Here is a 24,896-nt window from a genome sequence, read left to right as displayed (position 1 = left end):
GGGCTGTTTGGCCCAGTAGCAAATGGGGTGAGGGAAGCAGCCGAGGCAACTGATCAGACTATCTCCACCTTAATGACAGGACCCTTGAGCTCCTCACACATGCTGGAGGTGGAGATAGGGAAGACAGAATGAGGGACAGCATTGAGAAAGCATTAATCATACAAAATAAAATTACTTAACATGCTACATTTAATGAAAAGATGATTGAACTTTTTTTTTGCTAGAACATTAACACCAGTGACTGAGCTAGAGTTCATTAACATCAGTAGAACCAGACCTCTGTGAACATGGTTCAGTCCTGGATGTGATTCCCAGCGAAATCCAATCCAGTTGAAACCTAATGCCTATGAACTCACTAGTATCTCAGCAGGTGGGATGAGTTAGTGAATGTCTTCCCAAGGTCAGAGCAGATGAACAGTCTCTTCCCAGTGTCAACGCTCTTGTATGTTAGCAGAGTGGATGATTGAGCAAATCCGTTCACAATCTGAGCAGATGAATGGCCTTTCCGTACCGTGAAAGATTTCTGAGCTGGAACTTGCCGTCTTTCTGTCCCAGAGATACTGCCTGACCAGCTGAGTATTTGCAGCACTTTCACTTCCTTGCAGATTTCTCTCTGCGGTAAATTCTTGTCTGTTGTAGTGATTGTTCCCAGAACCCAGTCTCTAATCACAGGCATATCAGTTAAAGAGCTACGTTACATCTGTGTCTTTAAGTGTCCCACAGCTGACACTATCTCCCCTCCCATTGAGGGCTGAGTCTTGTGGAGGCCCAGGACATGCAGTGGGTCCCCTTCCCTGCAGGTCATTCATGAAATAGTTGAGCATTTATGACAATCCAGTAACTTTTCATGGTCACCATTTCTGTGCATCTTTTATACATGTTAACAGATTTAATGTACTCTATTTCTCAACTTTAGTGTCTGAACTACTTTATTTCCCATACACCTTTTCCTAATTTAAAATCTGTTTTACAGAGGCACATTTATCAGCACGAATTCCAAACAAACATCCCATCAAGATCTGAGTGACTCGATTCATCAGGTGTTGAAAACCATTGATATTCAACGATTCTGAAGAAGGGTCTCGACCTGAAACATCAAGCTTTCCTGCTCCTCTGATGCTGCTTGGCCTGCTGTGTTCATCCAGCTTCATATCGTGTTATATCTTATATTCAACAATTGTCTGTTTTGTCTGAGAAAACCTTGCAAACTCACCGTAACAGAAAATGCACTGAGGCACATATACCCAAGTGAGTGTTCCAGTGAATGACTGTGGAGAGAGCTTGACTCAGACAGCCTGAATAACATCACTACCATTCACATTGGGGAGAAACTATCCTTGCCCTGTGTTTGGGTAAGGAGTCAGCTAATCAACCAATATGGAGAGATACGAGTACAGCTGCAGCATAGAGAAACCATGGAAATGTGCGGACTGTGGGAAGGGATTCAAACGCCCGTCCCTGCTGGAAACTCATAGACGCAGTCATACTGGGGAGAGGCCACACACGTGTTCAGTTTGTGGGAAGGGATTCACTCGGGCATCTGCCCTTCGGCTACATGAACGCACTCACACTGGAGAGAGGCCATTTATCTGCCCTGAGTGTGGGAAGGGATTCAGTGGCTCATCCACCCTGTGGAGACACCAGCGAGTTCACACTGGGGAGAGGCCATTCATCTGCCCCGAGTGTGGGATGGGATTCACGCGGTCAGCCCACCTGCTGACACACCAGCGAGTTCACACTGGGGAGAGACCGTTTATCTGCCTCGAGTGTGGGAAGGGATTCACTCAGTCAGCCCACCTGTTGACACATCAGCGAATTCACACTGGAGAAAGGCCATTCCCTTGCTCCGAGTGTGGTAAGGCATTTTCCCAGTTATCCCACCTTAAGACACACCAACTTGTTCACACTGATGAAAGACCTTTCAAATGTTCACACTGTGAGAAGAATTTTAAAAGCAGATGTGATGTGCTGATACACCAACGCATTCACACTGGGGAGAGGCCATTTCCCTGCTCTGAGTGTGGGAAACGATTTGTCCGTTCAAACAACCTTCTGAAACACCAGCAAATACATATTGGTGAGAAGCTCTTACCGACTCCCTCTGTGGGAAAGGATTTATTCAGTCATCCCACCTACTGAGACACCACTGAGTTCACAAGTGATTTGTAGGGCAAGTATCTTTTACTGTTATTTTTCTCGATAAAACCTTGATCTATCCCCTGGAGGGCAAGGAAGCAGATGCAGTGGAATGGGGAAATATGTGGTGCTTGTGATGCGTCATGAGGAGCTCAGCAGATTTTGGCATTGCATTATTTTAAACGCTGAAGCGATAGAGGAAGAGACAGACTGTAACTTTGGTTCACCATGTTATAACTCATTCATTCAAAAAAGAGCATCCCACTGCAGACAGAGCTGGGCACACACAGATACCCAACACACTGACATACAGAAAGGCACAAAACAAGATTTGTAGACACTCGAACACGACTGTATAGATACAAAGAGACACCATGTCCCTCAGAATGTGAACTGAAAGAATTGTAGATGCTGTTAATCCGGAACAAAAACAGAAGTTGCTGGAACTGTCTTGAGGAGGGGTCACTGGACCCGAAACGTTAATTTTTTTTTTTGTCATCACAGATGCTGCCAGACCTGCTGAGCTTTTCCATCAACTTTTTGTTTTTGTCCCTCAGAATATGGTCAGGGTTATGCAGTAGATCTGTGTGACTACTGTTTGTTAAATGGATTGACTCATTTGTAGAATTATCAAACTTATTAGAGGTGAACTTGCTGACTTGTTCATTCAGTCCCACTTCCACCTTCTGTTGATCTATGTGAAAATCTTGTTTCCCTTGTGGAATAAACTTGTGTCCATTGATTGCAGAAGCCTGTGTCGTGTTGTCTTATTGACCCTGTGTTGTGATTGCTGCCAGTTCTGTGTTGGATTTTGCGTCTGGGGCCTGTGTCTGAGAGTTGAAGGGGGGAGGAGAGGAACAAACAGAAGCAGTCTGTACTAAATTATTGAACTCTCTCTCCTTCCTGCCCCCATAATCTCCCAAAGATGCCTCTTGGTGTGCTCCAGAGAGAGGGGGCTGGAAGCTGATTTAAATGAGCTGGTATTTGGGCAGAGAGGGGACTTTGAGTGACAGACCTGAAGGTATTTGAAGTAGGCGTTGGCAGCTGTAGTTCCCTTTTTTGTTGTGCAGATGGAGCAGGAGGTGAGAATCAAGTGTGAGAGTGAAAGAGAGAGAGTATGTGGGTACTGTTGAATTCTTAAAGCTTGTTTTGATTGTTTAACCGCTCCCCCCCCACCTCCAAAGCAAACCCCAAGAGCAGGGTCTGTCCCTTGTGGAAGGAGGGGAAATGAGAGAGCTGGAATGATGAGTACTCCCTCCTCAGTGTCTCCATGTCTTTCTAACTCCCCTCTCCTTAGCTTTTTGTTCCCTCTTTCTCATTGTTTCTTTTCTCTTATTTCTGACTCTTGCCTCTTATTTGCCTTTGACTCTGTTCATAGAATCCCTACAGTGTGGAAACAGGCCCTTCAGCCCAACAAGTGCAAACCAACCCTTGGCGACCCACCCCATAACCCATCTAATCTACACATCCCTGAACACCACTGGCAATTTAGCATGTCCAATCCACCTAGCCCGTACATCTTTGGACTGTGGGTGGAAACCTGAGCACCCAGTGGAAACCCACATGGGCACAAGGAGAATGTGCAAAGTTTGCACAGACAAGGGTGGAATCGAACCTGGATCTCTGATGCTGAGGCAGCAGTGCTAACCATTGAGCTGCTGTGCCTCCCCAACCCACTTCTTTGTTCCCCTCTTTTTATTCTCCCATATCTCTCATTCACTCCCTCTCTCTCTGCAGACCCTGGCCAGGTTTTGCAGCCTCTTCACAAATGACATACCCCCCCAAAATTATTTTTAGCAAAAAAAATTCAATTTTTAAATTAAAGACTGATGCCTGTTGAAAATCCAAATATCCTTCTGTTGCTGTCTGTCCCTTGTTCAATGTGTCTCTTTTTCTCTCTCCTCTCCCAGGAATATCTGTAAATTGCCACATTCATTTGTTAGCCTCTTTGAGTTGGTTCATGGTGACCATGTGCCCGGTACAATCACAGCAAGACTTCTCACTTTCCTCATCCCAACCCCTGGTAATAGCTGGCAACCTATCTGCTGTCCTCCTATTATTTGGTGACACCAGTACCTTAGCTTTGTAATTTGTGTACGAGAATCCAGACAATAGTATCTCTCACATAAGTCACTTTCTTGTGAAGAGCTTTCCCTCTCTGCTGCCTCCTTCATCCTCACCACCAAGTGTAAGGAACTTTGACCTCTTAGAAGATGTGACCAGGAGGGTGGAGAAAGAAGACTAGAAGTTGTGTATTTGGATTTCCAACCAGCATTCAATAAGTTGGCAAGTGAAAGGTTTCTGTACAAAATAATAACTTATGGTGTTGGCAGTTAGCGTGACAGAGGTTTGGCCCACTAACAGCAGATTGAGAGGTGGAATAAATGTTTTTTTTAGGATGGCAAACTTTAACTTGTGAAGTATCACAGATCAGTGGTGGGACTTCAACTATTTGCAACCTATACCACTGACTTGGATGAAGGAGTCAATTGTACTGTAACCAAAATTACCAAGCAAGATAGGAGGTTAGACTGAACCTGCAAAGCAAGAAATATATTGGGACAAACAAAATGACAGTTCAAACTTAATCGTGGGGAAATGTGTGGATGTCCACTCTGGCAGGGAGTATAGAAAAGCAGAGTCGTCCTTCAGTGGAGAAGGCAGCAGAATGATGCATTGCAGAGAGCTTTGGGTGTCTGGATTGCATACAGTAGTATGCAGGTAGAGCAAGTATTCAGGAAGGCGAATGGATTGTTAACCCTAAATTACAAGTCACATTGTGATTGCACAAAGTATTGGTGGAATGCCCTCGGATATTGTAGACGGCATTAGAAATAAAAGTCACATCTGTGAAAAATACCAAAATATGGAACTGTTTGGACATATGCAGAATGTAAAGGATTTTTAGTTATTTATTTGGAAAATTGGGTCAAATTTAATATGCTGTAGTTTACTTGCTAAATACAGAAAGACAAATGATTTTCAAGATTTAATAAAAGACAAGGAAAGCTTTTTGGGAGATGGGATTTATGGAAATTAATTACTGGAAAACACAACTTTTTAAAAGACTATGGGGTATTCTGATTGCCTATTAACCCTTTTGAGTCTTGTTCTGTGTTTTCACTGAGTGAGGTGGTCAGTAAGGAAGGAAACCCCAGAAGTTGCAAGTCTCTCACTTAGTTTATCAATAGAAGTTATGAGGAACCTGATATAGTTTCCAAATATCAGTATTTCTGACTACTTTCTAATTCCTGAAAAGTTGAACATTACCACTTCTCAACTACTTGATCCAGCTTGATTTCAATTTCATCAGCAAGTGGACCGTGAAGATTCATGATATTCTGTCCTTTCATTGCAGAGTCTTGCACCTTCTTTTAAAAATAGTAATCTTTGCAGTGTCCTTTGTGTTCTGTGTCTTTAAAGGAGTATAGTTTTTATTCCAGATTATAGTTTAGATGTTAACCAAAGATTGCCGTCAGTTTTGATTTATAATGAATGGATTACTTTGAAAATTTCTTTAAAAGAAGCCTGGTGCAAGTCTCCTTTGTTCCTTATAATAGTATGTTTGGGAATTAGTTGGCTGTTTTGGTGAACAAATCAGTGCAACTTCACAGAGTGAGCCTGGTGGTGTCACAGGGCCATATTTTAATTGATTACCAACATATTCCTCCTGTCACAGTCCAAACAATAGTTTGAATCTGCTTCCTTCAGGATGGCTATATTTGCATTGGAAACTATTCTTTAAGAGGTTCCAAAGGCCAATGCCCAGGATGAAAGGTTTCTTATTTGAGGAAAAATTTCGGGTTGACCGTTGATCTCGTAAAAACAAAAGTCTGATGGGACCTGACAGATTGTCTCCTCTTGAGGGGGGAATCTAGACGAGGGAAACTGTTTAAGAATAGAGGTTTTGGTTTAAGACAGAGACAAAGAGGAATTTCTTCCTTGAAAAGTTTGTGTGTTTAGGGAGGAAGCCATGCCAGCTTGGCTTCTGAAAATATTTGCGGCTGAGGAATAGAATTTTCATCAAAAAGGGACTGGCAATAAGCTCAGTCATAACTTTCCAGGATGGTGTACTGTGATCAATCTGCTGAATGTATAATTCTGCTTATTTCTAATGTTCTGACCAGTTCATTGTTAATTTCCTGTGATCAACTGCTTTTGTTCTTAATACCAACAACACAATGATCTAGTGAGTTTTGAGAAGATTTGTAGCTCAGGTTGAGTTTCTGGATGTGAGTTTGCTCGCTGAGCTGGAAGGTTCGTTTTCAGACATTTCGTCACCATTCTAGATAACATCTTCAGTGAGCCTCCAGTGAAGCGCTGGTGTTATGTTCCGCTTTCTATTTATCTGTTTAGGTTTCCTTGGGTTGGTGATGTCATTTCCTGTTGTTTTTCTCAGAGGATGATAGATTGATTTGGAGCCAATTGGAGCTGAACCTTCCAGCTCAGCGAGCAAACTCACATCCAGAACCTCAACCTGAGCTACAAATCTTCTCAAAACTCGCTAATAAGCTGAGTATTTAGACAATCACATATAAGAAAATGGAATGTAAAGAGAAACTGAAAGGTCAACGAAAAGTGGTAGATAAGCTGAAGACAGGGTGGGGACAAGGAGAAGAAGAGAAAAAGTGTGAGTGATCGTATACCAGGGAGAAAGAAATGCTGATAATGGGGGCTATAAGTAGGTGAAAATGAGTTGGCTGTGCTGAAGGCTGCCCATGTCATGACAAGGCCTGGGCTATGGTACTGCAAAACAGACACAAAGCATAGGAGCAGAAGTAGGCCATTCAGCCCAGCAAGTCTTCTACCATCAAAAGAGATCATGGTCGATTTGATAATCCTCAATTCCACTTTCCTTCCTTATCCCCATAACACCTGATTGTCATATTGATTACAATTCTGTGGACACACCACAAAGTTCTCATTGGCAGAAGAGCCTTTAAATGATTGATTGCAGGATGTGATGTGGAAGTTCTGTGAGGGTAATGTGCTATCACTGTGTTCACACAGACAAGACACTATCAGTGAGATTTGGCTTTGAAGGATGTTGTGAACTCATTAACCACCAGCAAATTCACACCAGGAAGAAAACTGTCATCTGTTCTGTGTGTAACGAAAGATTCAAATCGGTGATCCAATTCATTTTCCAGCAACTTGCGCATTTTGATCAGTAAACCTTTCAACATTGTGATCAGACATGTAAAACAAAATGGAATTGCTGTCGCACACACCCACTGACACTCTGAGAAGCTGTTCATCTGCTTTGTGTTAGGGACGATAGTGACTCAGTCATTCCACCGACAGACACTTGTGAGTTCACCAGTGACTGCAGGGGTTGGGTTCTGCTGTTACTCACATCCAGGACTGAATAATGTTCTGATAGTTGAGGTTTGCTTCTGTTGACATTAACATTTTTTTTGTAACCGGGCTAGAACGTGATATTTTGGATACATGGTTAATAATTCAGTTTTACTTAAATACCTTGCTGTGGATTTTTCTTTCCTATCGAAGTGTTTAACTGTGCACCTGCTGGAGCTTAGAAAGGATGATTTAGGGAGGGATCATTAGCAGCAACAGAATTTCAGCCAGGACATAGTCCTTCAGAGTCACAATGAAAGGGACAAATAGCCCTTTGATCTTTCGCATCTCTCTTCTCTGACCGCAATGTCTCATTGTGGGTTAATCCTGAGGTGTAAGAAATGATTCCCAGCTGCACTTTTCAATGGTTCAGTCTCTTCAATATAGAACAGAAGCTCCTTTACGATGATGCTTGGAGTCAGGAAGAACAACAATGAATGCTGGAAACACGCTGTGAAATCAGAGACTGGTGTCAAACTGTAATCTGTCTCTGCGTGAAAGTAAAACAACAGGTTTAAATATCCAGTCTTTAACTGAATACCCACTACAAAGTAATCACCACCTCAAAGCTGGTGGTAACTCTTAAACCAGACCTGTTGGAAATTGTTTAAAGTCTGCTTTAAATAGCAGATGGAGAATTCACATGACCCTGTTAACCTCAGTTACTATTATGTAAGAGACAGTTAATCTCCAGATAAAGAAGGACCTACAGGAAATCCCTGTTGTATTTTGTGAGATACTAGAATAAAGAAAAATAAATACATTTAAAAAGACATGAAATGTTAATGCAACACAAGAGGAAACAATTCTACCCGTCAGATGCTTTTGTACATGATTTATAGTAAACAATGATGCTAGTTTTCAATGGTATTGTTTTCTGTCCATTCTGTCCCAAGCTCTCAGAAGCCGCTAGCAATATTCAGACTTGGAGTCGGGGTGCCCACACCCAGAGAAATGGAGGTTAGCAGCAAGAAAATGCCTGACAAGATGAGCAGCAGGTGAAGGGCTTTGAGGTGAAGCCTCGCAATCAAGCTGCAGGGAGGATTACTGTGAGGACAGCCCTGATGAGTGCAGACAACACCGTGAGAGACACACACGTGTCATGTCGAGTGAACAATGTTTTTCACCTGATCCACTAAGGAAGGTGGTGGGCCCAAACATTACAAGTAAGAGCAGGGCAACAGCAACCTTTCAGGCCATTCAGCTCAGATCAGGGGCTGCAGAACAGAAACTGCACTGTGGCAGCTACAGATGAACAAGCACCAACCTCCATTTTACAATGTCCTTACTGTGGCAACAATAAGATCATCGGGGGAAAAGAAAGCATTGGTACCAGTTAACCATCTGTGCTAAGGAGCTTTCTGAATGAGGTATCAATTCAGTGTCAATTTTGTTGCTTCTTCCCATTACATCGGGGAGGAAGTGGGCATTTTGGCTGCTGTAGGATGCCGTCTTAATCATCAATTCACTGAGCTTCAATCCCTCAACTCCTTCCTGTAACACTGGCTGGCTCTCTGACTAGGAAATTCACCAAGTGACATTCCTGCAGCTTCTTCCCGTTCAGATAATAAACCAATTTCATTTTGAATATCTCAATTAATTCTACCTTGACCACCCTCTCAGGCAGCACATTCCAGATATTAACCACAATAAAAACAAAAGTTTCTGGAAAAGCTCAGCAGATCTAGCAACATCTGCAAAGGAAAAAAAGTTAATATTTAAGGTCCTCAGAACTGAGATACATTAACCACTTACTTTCTCCTCACGCCTCAATTTTCTTCAATATCCAAGTACCTTAAGAGTTTACCTTCATTTCCCATGAGTCAGTGGAATGTCAATCTGGAATAGAATGTTTTACCACTATTGTCATGGCAACCCATGTGCAGCTGAAGTGACCTTTGAGTCTCTAACTCCGCCCACGCCACTGCTGTTTCTCCATTAGCCTAAAAGTGCTTTCTTTCAAGCACTTATCCAATTTCCTTTTCAAAGTACCTATTCTAGCACCAAACCTTCAGACACTGTATTCCAGATTGTGAGAAATAAGGATGATTAAACTGCAGTGAAAAGAATTACTTAGCTTTGAACAAAAAGACATCTAGTACTGAGCCCAGTGATAAGAAAAGGAGGTGAGGGCCAAGTGGTTAGAAACCAGAATGAACCAGTCCAAAACTGCTAGCAGATACCCAGAGGGTGAAAAGGTTAAGAGATAATGGGAACTGCAGATGCTGGAGAATTCCAAGATAATAAAATGTGAGGCTGGATGAACACAGCAGGCCAAGCAGCATCTCAGGAGCACAAAAGCTGACGTTTCGGGCCTAGACCCTTCATCAGAGAGGGGGATGGGGAGAGGGAACTGGAATAAATAGGGAGAGAGGGGGAGGCGGACCGAAGATGGAGAGTAAAGAAGATAGGTGGAGAGAGTGTAGGTGGGGAGGTAGGGAGGGGATAGGTCAGTCCAGGGAAGACGGACAGGTCAAGGAGGTGGGATGAGGTTAGTAGGTAGATGGGGGTGCGGCTTGGGGTGGGAGGAAGGGATGGGTGAGAGGAAGAACCGGTTAGGGAGGCAAAGACAGGTTGGACTGGTTTTGGGATGCAGTGGGTGGGGGGGAAGAGCTGGGCTGGTTGTGTGGTGCAGTGGGGGGAGGGGACAAACTGGGCTGGTTTAGGGATGCAGTAGGGGAAGGGGAGATTTTGAAACTGGTGAAGTCCACATTGATACCATATGGCTGCAGGGTTCCCAGGCGGAATATGAGTTGCTGTTCCTGCAACCTTCGGGTGGCATCATTGTGGCACTGCAGGAGGCCCATGATGGACATGTCATCTAGAGAATGGGAGGGGGAGTGGAAATGGTTTGCGACTGGGAGGTGCAGTTGTTTATTGCGAACTGAGCGGAGGTGTTCTGCAAAGCGGTCCCCAAGCCTCCGCTTGGTTTCCCCAATGTAGAGGAAGCCGCACCGGGTACAGTGGATGCAGTATACCACATTGGCAGATGTGCAGGTGAACCTCTGCTTAATGTGGAATGTCATCTTGGGGCCTGGGATGGGGGTGAGGGAGGAGGTGTGGGGACAGGTGTAGCATTTCCTGCGGTTGCAGGGGAAGGTGCCGGGTGTGGTGGGGTTGGAGGGCAGTGTGGAGCGAACAAGGGAGTCACAGAGAGAGTGGTCTCTCCGGAAAGCTGACAGGGGAGGGGATGGAAAAATGTCTTGGGTGGTGGTGTCAGATTGTAGATGGCGGAAGTGTCGGAGGATAATGCGTTGTATCCGGAGGTTGGTAGGGTGGTGTGTGAGAATGAGGGGGATCCTCTTGGGGCGGTTGTGGCGGGGGCAGGGTGTGAGGGATGTGTTGCGGGAAATACGGGAGACGCGGTCAAGGGCGTTCTCGATCACTGTGGGGGGAAAGTTGCGGTCCTTAAAGAACTTGGACATCTGGGATGTGCGGGAGTGGAATGTCTTATCGTGGGAGCAGATGCGGCGGAGGCGGAGGAATTGGGAATAGAGGATGGAATTTTTGCAGGAGGGTGGGTGGGAGGAGGTGTATTCTAGGTAGCTGTGGGAGTCGGTGGGCTTGAAATGGACATCAGTTACAAGCTGGTTGCCTGAGTTGGAGACTGAGAGGTCCAGGAAGGTGAGGGATGTGCTGGAGATGGCCCAGGTGAACTGAAGGTTGGGGTGGAAGGTGTTGGTGAAGTGGATGAACTGTTCGAGCTCCTCTGGGGAGCAAGAGGCGGCGCCGGTACAGTCATCAATGTACCGGAGGAAGAGGTGGGGTTTGGGGCCTGTGTAGGTGCGGAAGAGGGACTGTTCCACGTAACCTACAAAGAGGCAGGCATAGCTGGGGCCCATGCGGGTGCACATGGCCACCCCCTTAGTCTGTAGGAAGTGGGAGGAGTCAAAAGAGAAGTTGTTGAGTGTGAGGACGAGTTCAGCTAGGCGGATGAGAGTGTCGGTGGAGGGGGACTGGTCGGGCCTGCGGGATAGGAAGAAGCGGAGGGCCTTGAGGCCATCTCCATGCGGAATGCAGGTGTACAGGGACTGGACGTCCATGGTGAATATGAGGTGTTGGGGGCCAGGGAATTGTAAGTCCTGGAGGAGGTGGAGGGAGTGGGTGGTGTCACGGACGTAGGTGGGGAGTTCCTGGACCAAAGGGGAGAAAATGGAGTCCAGATAGGTGGAGATGAGTTCGGTGGGGCAGGAGCAGGCTGAGACGATGGGTCGACCAGGGCAGGCAGGTTTGTGAATTTTGGGAAGGAGATAGAAACGGGCCGTGCGGGGTTGGGGAACAATGAGGTTGGAGGCTGTGGGTGGGAGGTCCCCTGTGGTGATGAGGTCGTGAATGGTGTTGGAGATGATGGTGTGGTGCTCGGGTGTGGGATCATGATCGAGGAGGCGGTAGGAGGTGGTGTCGGAGAGTTGGCGTCTGGCCTCGGCGATGTAGAGGTCAGTGCGCCATACTACCACTGCGCCACCCTTGTCTGCGGGTTTGATGGTGAGGTTGGGGTTGGAGCGGAGGGCTGCCTGTTCTGCGGGGGAGAGGTTGGAGTGGGTGAGAGGGGTGGAGAGGTTGAGGCGGTTAATGTCTCGACGGCAGTTGGAGATGAAGAGGTCGAGGGAGGGTAGGAGGCCTGGGGGTGGTGTCCAGGAGGAGGACTTGTGTTGGAAGCAGGTGAAGGGGTCAGTGGAAGGAGGGTTGGGTTCCCGGTTGAAGAAGTAGGCATGGAGGCGAAGACAGCGGAAAAACTGTTCTATGTCCAACCGTGACTGGTATTCATTGATGTGTGGTTGTAGGGGGACAAAGGTGAGCCCCTTGCTAAGGACTGACCGTTCGTTCTCAGTCGGTGGGAGGTCTGGGGGAAGGCGAAGATGCGGCAGGGCTCAGTGTAGCTGTCTCCTCTGGGGTTGCTGGCTGTGGAGGTTGTGGGCGGAGCGATGTGGTCGTCGGCCGTGGGCGGGGTTCCGTCGGCGTCGGCCGTGAAGCTTTGCACAATAGACATAGTTGAAGCGCATGCCTAATAAGAGAATGCATGTTAACTTTTACGCCCATGCTTGCGAAGCTGCTTAATTAGCATAACGTGCGATGTATGAAGAGGGTGGGACAAGGGAAGTAACGGGAAGATTGTGCACCTTGGAGCTCAGATTGGACGGAGCCAAAAGGGGAGGATCTGGCCGGATAAATGATGTATAAAAAGGGGAGGCTCCCTGACCTGTGTGTGCCTCAGGCAACTTAAGTTACTTGTTTCCAATACGGTGTCTCCACGGACTCTGTGATTGTGAGCACGTGAATCTATATCTCACAGATTACACCAGTTCATTGCGGAATGAAAGGTTTCTCGGGGTGTCCCATTCAGCACTGAAGCCAACAACCTCACTTACCCATGACAAGACAGAAGAAAAACTGAAAGAACTTTCTTTGCAGAAACAAGCAAAATCTAAGCTGCATCAATAATGAGATTACAAGGTGTGAAGATTTGTGGCTAAAACTTGCACGGGTTCAAGACAGTTCTTGTTCGCATACAGGAAGGGGAAGTAAAAGATTGGGTGACCACTCCGATTACAGCTGGTTTGTAGATTTGGTCCATTGATTAAAGTGGAATTGACATTTAAAGTGAAGAAACAAATTCAGCTGAATCAGTGAATGAAGGAGAGAGCTGGCACAGTGGCAAGGACTGTTGCTTCACAGCGCTGGGGACCCAGGTTCAATTCTACCCTCAAGTTGCTGCCTGTACGGAGCTTGCACATTCTCCCTGTATCTGTGTGCGTTCCCTCCCACAGTCCAAGGATGTGTAGGTTAAGTGGCTTAGCCATGCGCCGACGGAACTCCGCCCACGGCCGACGACCTCATCGCTCCGCCCACAACCTCCACAGCCGGCAACCCCAGAGAGAACAGACACAATGAGCCCTGCCACATCTTCACCATTCCCCCAGACCTCCCACTGACTGAGGACGAACGGTCAGTCCGAAGCAAGGGGCTCACCTTTGTGCCCTTACAACCACACATCAATGAATACCAGTCACGTTTGGCCATAGAGCAGTTTTTCCGCCCCCTTCGCCTCCACGCTTACTTCTCTAACTGGGAGCCTAACCCTCCCTCCGCTGACCCCTTCACCTGCATCCACCACAAGTCGTCCTCCTGGACACCACCCCCAGGCCTCTTACCCTCCCTTGACCTCTTCATCTCCAACTGCTGTCGAGACATCAACCGCCTCAACCTCTCCACCCTTCTCACCCACTCCAAACTCTCCCCTGCAGAACGGGCAGCCCTCCGCTCCCTCCGCTCCAACCCCAACCTCACCATCAAACCCGCAGACAAGGGTGGTGCATTGGTAGTATGGTGCACTGACCTCTACATTGCCGAGGCCAAATGTCAACTCTCCGACACCATCTCCTACCGCCCCCTTGATCATGACCCCACCCCGGGCATCAAACCATCATCTCCAACACCATTCATGACCTCATCATCTCAGGGGACCTCCCACCCACAGCCCCCAACTTTATTATTCCCCAACCCCGCACGGCCCGTTTCTATCTCCTTCCCAAAATCCACAAATCTGCCTGCCCTGGTCGACCCCTTGTCTCAGCCTGTTCCTGCCCGACCGAACTCATCTCCACCCATCTGGAATCTATTTTCTCCCATTTGGTCCAGGAACTCCCTACTTATGTCCATGACACCACCCACGCCCTCCACCTCCTCCAGAACTTCCAATTCCCTGGCCCCCAACACCTCATTTTCACCAGGGACGTCCAGTCCCTATGTACCTGTATTGCTCATGCAGATGGCCTCAAGGCCCTCCGCTTCTTCCTGTCCCGCAGGCCCGACCAGTCCCCCTCCATCGACACCCTTATCCGCCTAGCCGAACTCGACCTCACCCTCAACAACTTCTCTTTTGATTCCTCCCACTTCCTACAGACAAAAAGGGTGGCCATGGGTACCCTCATGGGCCCAAGCTATGCCTGCCTCTTTGTAGGTTATGTGGAACAGTCCCTCGTCCGCACCTACGCAGGCCCCAAACCCCACCTCTTCCTCTGTTACATTGATGACTGTATCGGCGGCGCGTCTTGCTCCCCAGAGGAGCTCGAACAGTTCATCCACTTTACCAACACCTTCCACCCCAACCTCAAGGTCACCTGGGACACCTCCCACACATCCCTCACCTTCCTGGAACTCTCAGTCTCCATCTCAGGCAACCAGCTAGTTACTGATGTCCATTTCAAGCCCACCGACTCCCACAGCTACCTAGAATACACCTCCTCCCACCCACCCTCCTTAAAAAAATTTCATCCCCTATTCCCACCGCATCTGCTCCCACAATGAGGCATTCCACTCCCGCACATCCCAGATGTCCAAGTTCTTCAAGGACCGCAACTCTCCTCCCCCCACCCCCCCCCCCCCCCCCCCGCAGTGGTCGAGATGCCCTTGACCGCGTCTCCCGCATTTCCCGCAACACATCCCTTACACCCTGCCTTCGCCACAACCGGCCAAAAGGATCCCCCTCGTTCTCACACACCACCCCACCAACCTCCGGACACAACGCATCATCCTCCAACACTTCCGCCATCTACAATCCGACTCCACCACCCAAGCTATTTTTCCATCCCCACCCTTGTCTGCCTTCCGGAGACACCACTCTCTCCGTGACTCCCTTGTTCGCTCCACACTCCCTTCCAACCCCACCACAACCGGCACCTTCCCCTGCAACCGCAGGAAATGCTACACTTGCTCCCACAGCTCCTCCCTCAACCCCATCCCAGGCCCCAACATGACTTTCCATATTAAGCAGAGGTTCACTGCACATCTGCCAATGTGGTATACTGTATCCATTGTACCCGGTGTGGCTTCCTCTACATTGGGGAAGCCAAGCGGAGGCTTGGGGACCGCTTTGCAGAACACCTCTGCTCAGTTCGCAATAAACAACTGCACCTCCCAGTCACGAACCATTTTAACTCCCCCTTCCCATTCTTCAGATGACATGTCCATCATGGGCCTCCTGCAGTGCCACAAGGATGCCACCCGAAGGTTGCAGGAACAGCAACTCATATTCCGCTTGGGAACCCTGCAGCCCAATGGTATCAATGTGGACTTCACCAGCTTCAAAATCTCCCCTTCCCCCACCGCATCCCACAATCAGCCCAGCTCAGCCCGTCCCCCCACTGCATCCCAAAACCAGCCCAGCCTGTCTCTGCTTCCCTAACCTGTTCTTCCTCTCACCCATCCCTTACTCCCATCTCAAGCCGCACTTCCATTTCCTACCTACTAACCTCATCCCACCTCCTTGACCTGTCCGTCTTCCCTGGACTGACCTATCCCCTCCCTACCTCTCCACCTATACTCTCCTCTCCACCTATCTTCTTTTCTCTCCGTCTTCGGTCCGCCTCCCCCTCTCTCCCTATTTATTCCAGAACCCTCTCCCCATCCCCCTCTCTGATGAAGAGTCTAGGCCCGAAACGTCAGCTTTTGTGCTCCTGAGATGCTGCTTGGCCTGCTGTGTTCATCCAGCTTCACACTTTGTTATCTTGGATTCTCCAGCATCTGCAGTTCCCATTATCTCTAGCCATGGGGAACGCAAGGTTACAAGGATAGGGTGGGGTGTGTTTCAGAACATCAGTATGGACTGAATGCCTGCTCCCACAATGTAGGTAGTCATTACAATTCTATCCCACATAGCAGTCCTTCAAGGTACATTGCAGACCAAACATCTCAAATGAGCTCCACTTTCACATCAGGAGACCTCAACAATTCTACACACTGTCCACAGGGAGGCTCTGTAATGGGACTAACTTTACTGTTTTAAATAACATTACCACCAAAAAAAACTTGATTAAATGGTTACTTATCTCATTGGCATTTTCAGGATTTTGCTGTGCACACACTGATTGTTGTGAAACAACAAAGAGGTTATTCAAAAGGAATCAACTTGTCCCAGCGATCGAAGAACAAAACAACAAAGAAAATTACAGCACAGGAACAGGCCTTTTCGGCCCTCCAAGCCTGTGCTGAGCCAGATTCTCGATCTAAACCTGTCGCCTATTTTCCAAGGACCTGTATCCCTCTGCTCCTTGCCCATTCACGTATTTGTCCAGATACAGCTTAAATGACGCTAGCATGCCTGCCTCTACCACCTCCGCCGGCAACGCATTCCAAGCACCCACCACCCTCTGCATAAAGAACTTTCCATGCATATCTCCCTTAAGCTTTTCCCCTCTCACCTTGAAATTGTGACCCCTAGTAATTGAGTCCCCCACTCTGGGAAAAAGCTTCTTGTTATCCAAGGAAAGCTTGACATTCTGACAGATTTGACACATATCCAGAATTCCAACAACCAGAGCTGGGCTGGACATGATTAAAATCATCAGAAACAGATTCAACTGTCTGAATGAACATGGTTCAGTGTTGGATTTAATTAACAATAACAGCAGAATCCAACCTTTGCAATCACTTGTGAAAACATTGGTGTTTCCTTAGGTTGCAGGAATGAGAAAATCTCTTCCCACACAAGGAACAGGTGAATAGCCTCTCCCCAGTATGAACCCACTGGTGTAGTGAGAGATCAGAGGATCGCCAGAATCCACTCCCACAACGTGTTCATTTAAATGATCTCTCATCAGTGTGAGCAGTTTGATAGTGAGCCAGAACCCTAGAACTTTTATCACACTTCCCACAGTCTAGGCATTTGAAAGGGTTTATCCCCACCGTGAACTCGCCAGTCTACCAGCAGTTGGATGAATTAATGAATCCCTTCCCAGACACAGAGCAAGCACAAGGTCTCTCACCACTGCTGATGTATCAACAGTCTGGATGATTGCCTGAATCTCTTGCTGCAGTGAGAACATTGGAATGGTGATTACTTAATGGGAATGTACTGTTGCTCCCTCACTCAATACGGACATTTAAAGCTCTTATCCCAGTCAGAGCATTGATACTGTCTCTCATCGTTGTGAGTTAGATGGTCTCTCAGCATCACAAACAAAAACATGCATCTCTTTCCCACCCCCGACACACACACACACACAAACAAAACAGGTCAAAGGCCTCTCTCCATTGTGAACCGACTGGTGCTTTACAGCATTCAATCAGTAGAATGGCCTTCCCCTGTATGACTGCATCGATGACACTCTGGCTCACAGAGATAATTGAATCCTTCCCCATACTCCCCACCTTTACATAGTTTATCCCCAATGTGACTCTGCTTGCATTTTGAAAATTCAGATGATCCACTGTAGGCTCTTGCGCACACAGAGCATGTGTACAGTTTCTTCCCCCTGTGAATGGTGCATTCTGTTTCCACCATTAAAAGCCATTGATATTTAGATCCTGAGCAACTGAGCATCACTGTCAGATCATGATATTTGGGTTTTTCATTTGTACATCCTCTCCTTCTAGTATCTGGTGAAATGAATTGGAAAAAGGGAATGACAGAGAGAAACCACAATACAAGGACCAGACTGTGAAACGGAGCTGAATGAATCTGGTATTTTGTGGGGTCTGCATATGAAAAACAAAACAGATTATGGAAACTGGTAGATTGTATTGAAAAAGACGACATGTCAGTGTCCAACAGGAAATGGAACCTGCCAATAGGTTTGAACCTAGACAAGAGAGGTCAGGAAGTTAGCAAAGAAGGATTTCTGTCTTTGCACCTCAATGTGATGTTTGACAGAACCTGTCACCTCCACAACCTGCCAAAAGTAGCAGGTGCATGGGAACATTATCTCCAAATCCACTTCAAGTCACACACCATCAGATTGGATGTAAATTGCAATTGCTGGATTGTTGCTAGGGGAGGATCCTGTAAATCCTTACTTGAAAGCATTGTGGTTGTATCTTCACCAACTTGTCTGCAGCAGTTCAGTGAGAAGGAAACCTTCACCTCAATGGGTAACTTCGATTAGACAGATGGTCTCACCAGTGACACCCATGTCTCAGAAAATGCATGAAGTAAATGCTGTCTTTAGAGACAATGGATGAAAAGACCTCACAGGTATACTTCTGATGAAAGCAAAATGCTTCTTCTAATGCAATGGAGATACACTGTAGATTTTGCAACCAATTTTCCTGAGAATCTCACTTTAAAGACTCACATTGGATTTGTTGGGCACTTCTGTGTTCCAGAATATTCTGGGTTAAATCCTGCAATTTCTTCTTCATCTCTGCTCCAGCTGAAACTGCTCTTAAATCCAACACCCATCTTAATTCGAGTTAAACTGGACCTTAATTGGTCTCTCTGTGTTTCCTACTTGGCTTGTATTGAAATAGAAGCCAAACAGGGTGATTTCCAGAAATCTGAAATAGAATTTTTTTTAAAATTGCAATTCTTCAATCAATAAGACAGCATTTGTGGAATCAGAAAATGTATTAAAGTTCAGCCAAGACCAGGATGCTGCCAATTTCTGACCTGGATTGGAGAACGGAAGTGGATTTCGGAAACTACTTTTACAGGTAGTAGAAGGGGAAAGTTTATAACAAGCACAAACCAAGAAAATATCTGTCTTTCTTACTTTCAAACCGAAAAATGTTGATTGCTTGTTGAAACAGAGACATTAGGTTTATTAGAAAGTGTTAACAGCTCCATGATTTTCCTTGAGAAAATGTAAAAATTGCGAGGATCTGATCTTTGAAATTTGAATGGATTTGACAGGATAGATACAGGGATAATGTTACCAATTGTGGGAGAATCCCAGTTTAGGGATGTGCATGTAAAATGTGGAACTCACTCCCACAGTAGGTGGCTAAGGCAAAGAGCTGAGCTGGCTTTGAAAAGAATCTAGACAAGTGCACGAAAGAATGAGCATCAATGGCTGTATATAGCCACTCAATGAAGCGTGTTTATCTGATGGACTATTTCTGTTCTACAGATCCTGCATAATTCTGGGTAAACTACTATTACAGGGTATTAGAAACGGATGATTTGGAGACCAGGAATAGAAATCAGCTATATGTTGAAATCTGACATTACTTTTTAAATAAGCAAGTATCATTGGGCTTTGTATATTCCTTACTCTATATTCAATCATGACTGAAACATAAAAAACCATCAGGACACACAGTCCACAGAATGCAGGGTTGTGGAAAGACCTTAAGCTCTTTCCTCAGCACGAGTGAGAGCATTCCAGTGAACTGACTGTGGAAAGAGCTTTAACTAGTTGTATAGCCTCAAATAACAACATTCTCTTCTCAGTGGAGAGAGACATGCTATGTGAACAAAGGTCAAAGTGAGAACCAAACGCATTGACACTATGGAGAAACTGTGGCAATGCAGCAACTGTGTGAAGGGATTTAATTATCCAGACCAACTGGAAACGCAGCAGTGCAGACACACTGAGGAGAGGCCATTATCCTGCTCCCCATGTGGGAAAATTTTCACAGGGTTATTCAAACTATTTATGCACATGGGAATTCACACTGGAGAGAGGCCATTCACCTGTTTGATGTGTGGGAAAGGCATTCACTCATTCTTCTAACCTTCTGGTCCACCACCACCCTCACAGAGGAGGAGGCCATTTAGCTGCTCTGAGCATGGAAAGAGATAGACTCAATCTGCCAAGTATCTATATCCCTGCGGATTCAGAGAGGGGACAGACCTTTCACTTGGTCAGCATGTGTGTGCGTGCGCGAGCGAGAAAGGATTCACAAGTTCATCTGACCTTCAGACACAACAGCAAGCTCACACTGAGAAGAGGTTACTCACATGCTGTCTAAATCTTTTCCCACATTCAATCATCCAATATGGTGACATACCACTGAGTTCACAAGTGACTGCAGGTCATCAGCTGCTGCATTTAATTTCATCCAGGACTGACAGTGTTGATTCTGAGAGTTGGTATTTATTTCTGGTTAAATGTCAAATCAATCCCTTTCTTTAAAGCACCTTTGTATTCTGATATGTCTGTGAACTGAGACATTTGGAAGCAGAGGATGAACAAACGGGAAACTCAAAGAAAACATCAACAGGAAGATCTGACAGAGTCACTCAATTCATCAGGACTCGAACATGACCAGTGTCTAAATGCAGAAGGGAAAAGGTTTGTTTTTAGTTTATGGGGGAAGATGTGTGTGTTTACGTGGTCTAACTGTGTTTAGTCTCTAAAATGTAGTATCTTAAGTCCTTGGTGTTCACTATAAAATCTCTTTATACACAAAGTAAATGCTCACATTCTCTCAACTCTCTGGAAAATCCTCCGCTTGCCATCCAGTTCTCTCAACTTAATCTAGCTCACTGCCATGATCATTATACATTCTGTGCATCACTATTCAATGTCAACCCTCCGAAGTCAGTATACATTCCCAACTCCTACGAGGGCATCTACCCCAACAGGCGCAGTCTTCACAGGTTTAGACTTCGTGGTACTTTGCTTCAGAACTTGACATCATCAAGTCAGTGTGGGCCATAAGCAATAATTAGACATGTCCATAATCACAATCCATAACCTCATGACCTGGCATACTCCCGTCTCTAACATGATCGTCAAGTTAGAAGATTAAACTTGGTTAGATAAAGAGAGTAGGAGACCATGCGAGCAATAGTACTGGGCGCAACTTAAAATGAGATGTCAATCTGAAGATATATTAGAGGATTACTTGTGTGCCAAATCTACCTGCACCCCCACCCAAATTGTTCTAGTGCAGCTATAGGCTGGGACCCATCTGGAAATGGAGAAAATTGCCTGTGTTTATCTGCGCACAAAGAGTAGGACAACTGTAGCTTGGCAAATTACACCCATATCAGTCTATAGTTGATCAACGATTTAAAGTGGGGGGTATGAACAATGCTGTCAAGCATTACTTGTTCAGCAATAATGGCTCATTGACATTCAGTTTGGGTTCTGCCAGGGCCACTCAGCTCCTTTGGTCAAAAGGTCAACAGGCTGAATTCACAAATTGAGGTGACTCATTCTTCTTGACATCAAGGCAGCATTTGATGTAAACTGTATGATTTTTATGAGAACTAGAATTGATTCAGCCCTTTGAGCCTCCTCTGCCATTTAATATGATCATGGTCAATCTCATTGCTGCCTCAACTCCATTTTCTTGCACTCTATCTAACTTATTATAAATAAGTGCTTTAGTTTATACTATTTTATATTCATCTCTTTTGCTAATTAACTTCAATTTTATTGTTAAAGCAAAACCTGCAGTTCTGTACACTTATGTTTAAGAGAGAGACCGCATTGTTAAAACAACAAATCAAAACATCGAGATAACAAGGTGTAGAGCTGGATGAACACAGTAGGCCAAGCAGCATCAGAGCAGCAGGAAGGCTGATATTTCAGGCCTAGACCCTTCTTCAGAAATGGGCGCAGGGAAGGGGGTTCTGAAATAAACAGGGAGAGAGGGGGGGGGGTGAATAAAAGATGGATAGAGTAGTAGATAGGTGGAGAGGAGACAAACAGGTCAAAGAGGCAGGGATGGAGCCAGTAAAGATGAGTGTAGGTGGGGAGGTAGGGAGGAGATAGGTCAGCTCAGTGAGGACGGACAGATCAAGATGGGGGATGAGGTTAGTACGTAGGAGATGGGGGTGGGGCTTGAGGTGGGAGGAGGGGCTAGGTGAGACGAAGGACAGGTTAGGGAGGCGGGGCTGGTTTTGGGATGCAGTGGGAGGGGGGGGGGGGGTGCGGAAGATTTTGAAGCTTGTGAAGTCCACATTGAAGCCATTGGGCTGCAGTGTTCCCAAGCGGAATATAAAGTGTTGTTCCTGCAACCTTTGGGTGGCATCATTGTGGCACTGCAGGAGGCCCAGGATAAACATGTTGTCTGAGGAATGGGAGGGGGAGTTGAAATGGTTCGCAACTGGGAGGTGCAGTTATTTAGTGTGAACCGAATGTAGGTGTTCCGCAAAGCAGACCCCAAGCCCTTGGTTTCCCCGATGTACAGGAAGCCACAACAGGAACAGCGGATACAGTGTACCACTTTTGCAGATGTGCAGGTGAACATCTGCTTGATGTGGAAAGTCTTCTTGGGGCCTTGGATGGGGGTGAGGGAGGAGGTGTAGGGGCAGGTGTAGCACTTCCTGCGGTTGCAGGGAAAAGTGCCAGGTGTGGAGGGGCTGGAGGGGAGTGTGGAGCAGACAAGGGAGTCCCAGACAGAGTGGTCCCTCCGGAAAGCAGAAAATGGTGGGGAGTGAAAAAATGCCTTTGGCGGTGGGGTTGGATTGCAGATGGCGGAAGTGTCAGAGGATGATGCAATGGATCCGGAGGTTAGTGGGGTGGTACGTGAGGATGACGGGGTTTCTGTTTTTGTTGTTATTGTGGGGAGGGGATGTGAGGGATGAGTTGCAGGATGTGCGGGAGACATATTTGTGGGTATTCTCAACCACTGAGGAAGGGAAGTTGCGGTCCTTGGAAAACGAGGACATCTGAGATGCACGGGAGTGGAATGCCTCATTCTGGGAGTAGATGCAGCGGAGGTGAAGGAATTGGGAATAGGGGATGACATTTTTGCAGGAAGGTGGGTGGGAGGAGGTGTATTCTAGGTAGCTGTGGGTGTTGGTGGACTTGAAATGGATATTGGTTTCCAGGTGGTTGCCAGAGATGGAAACAGAGAGGCCCAGGAAGGTGAGAGAGGTATCAGAGATATTCCAGGTGAACTTAAGGTTGGGGTGGAAGGTGTTGGTGAAGTGATGAACTGTTCGAGTTCCTCGTGGGAGCACGAAGTGGTGCCGATACAGTCATCAACGTAGCGGAGGAAGAGGTGGGGTTTTGGGCCAGTATAGCTATGGAAGAGGGATTGTTCCACGTAACCTACAAAAGAGGCAGGCGTAGCTTGGGCCCATACGGGTACTTCTGTGGGAAGTGGGAGGAATTGAAAGAGAAGTTCAATCAAAATATCAGTTTTCTGTCTGGCTTGTCCAACAATAAAATCATCTGAGATCATTCTAACAGGTGGAGAACCACTGGCAGCTTGACAGGACATTTGAGTTCACTGAATCTGAAAGGGAGCTGTGTCTTTCTTGTTGAAGTAACAACTACAGAATGGTGTTTAGAGATGAAATGTGGGCTTTTGATGTGGCTCAGGGTTTTCTGGAAGTGGGAAATTGAATAGTGGATTATCTGAAATCTTTGAACGAAAGTGAAACTCAGAGTTAGCAGATAAATTGACGGTAGAAGAAAGAATAGGATCTTGTGAGAATGAAATATTTCAGGTCGCCATGATAAAGTATTGGGGAAGAAATAGTTAGATGTTTTGCTGAAAATGCGGTGTACCATAAATTTTGGAACATGTGCCTGTGTTTGTAACAAGCTGAAGGTTGCAGCTGTTCTTCCCATGGCTGGGGCTGCTTCCTCTATTCAATGAAACAATGTTAACTGCACTGCTTATCTGTTTATGACGCATGTGAACAGTCTGGGATGTGATAACATTTACTCATGTTGGGTAGAGAAATATGTATGTTAAACACACACGAGGGCTATGAAATGTACTGCTTTTATGCTGTACACAGAGGTCCGATGAGAGTCCACCAAGTGAGAGCTTGACTGTTACCCTGGTGTGGACTGCAGACCTCTCGCCAGCTAAGCTAAAATAAGGAGGTTAATGGAACTCTTGTGGGGTCCAGAAGTTTTTGAGTTAACAGCTATACAACGTTTAGAAATGGATGAAAGTATGTGACAGTTGGGATTAGCTGATGTATAGTTATAAATAAAAAAGACAGACTTCCAGAAAGAGAAATAAAAATAAGACTTGCAATTCAGGAAAATGAAAAACAGTATGTAATGAAATGAGAAGACAATGAAAAACAGGGAATAACGGAGAGAAAGGAGAGAGAAAAGCAGAGAAATGAAAAATAAGAAAGATTGAGAAAAGTAGGCTCCAAAGAGATAAGGAAATTAGAGAACATGAGTTTGCCACAGCAAGCTTTAGAATAGAGAAGGAAGAAAAAGGTTGTAGACTGAGGGGTGGTTAGATTCAATTAAGGGAATTGATTTATCTAAGAATCTATGCTTTGTGGTTAAATTTAAAAGGACAGAGTCAAAACATATTTTTTCCTCATTTCAGAAGGTAGTTGGGACAGATGAAATGGGATCAGTAATTAGAAAAGTCAAGTTGAGAAATCTTCTGAGAATGTATGGGAAATTATTATCACGGAATAGTTCAAAAAGCATCTTTCAAATTTATAAATATTTTGGCGCGAATCAAATCTTGAAGACCATTGAAGCAGCAAATCTGGCAGGTACCCATACAGTCTCATATTGGCAATTACATGTGGAGAAATGGACAGATGGAGGTTTTTCACCTCACGCAATCTTAGTTACCAGAGATGTTCTTTTTTCTTTCTTGCACAGTCAATTCTTGAAGAAACCAAAATGGAATGTGGTGTGAGGAAAAGTGCAGCTAGCTCCTTCTAACACACAGCCTGTACGTCATCACACCTCCAGTGAAGGTCCAGGATCTAGATGATAGAAAAATGAGAATTCAGA

The 24,896-nt window shown here is 46.0% G+C and overlaps 1 protein-coding gene across 9 annotated transcripts in view; it reads left to right on the top strand.

The window, feature by feature from the left end:
- Positions 1-2,897, top strand: part of LOC125449150 (gastrula zinc finger protein XlCGF7.1-like) — a 54,684-nt gene extending 51,787 nt beyond the window's left edge. For 8 of the 9 annotated variants that reach the window (XM_048524807.2, XM_059641737.1, XM_059641738.1 and 5 more), the window contains one exon: positions 974-2,897. In XM_048524807.2, the coding sequence (XP_048380764.1) occupies positions 1,378-2,139 (762 nt within the window). In that variant the 5' untranslated portion in view covers positions 974-1,377 and the 3' untranslated portion in view covers positions 2,140-2,897. The remainder of the gene's footprint in view (positions 1-973) is intronic. The other variant, XM_048524817.2, reaches the window with a different exon arrangement.
- Positions 2,898-24,896: the final 21,999 nt, after the last annotated feature.

The sequence above is a fragment of the Stegostoma tigrinum genome, chromosome 43 (genome assembly GCF_030684315.1).
Source record: "Stegostoma tigrinum isolate sSteTig4 chromosome 43, sSteTig4.hap1, whole genome shotgun sequence".
Lineage (NCBI taxonomy): Eukaryota > Metazoa > Chordata > Chondrichthyes > Orectolobiformes > Stegostomatidae > Stegostoma > Stegostoma tigrinum.
The sequence above is the reverse complement of the archived record's forward strand: the minus strand, read 5'-3'. Positions and strand labels throughout refer to the sequence as shown.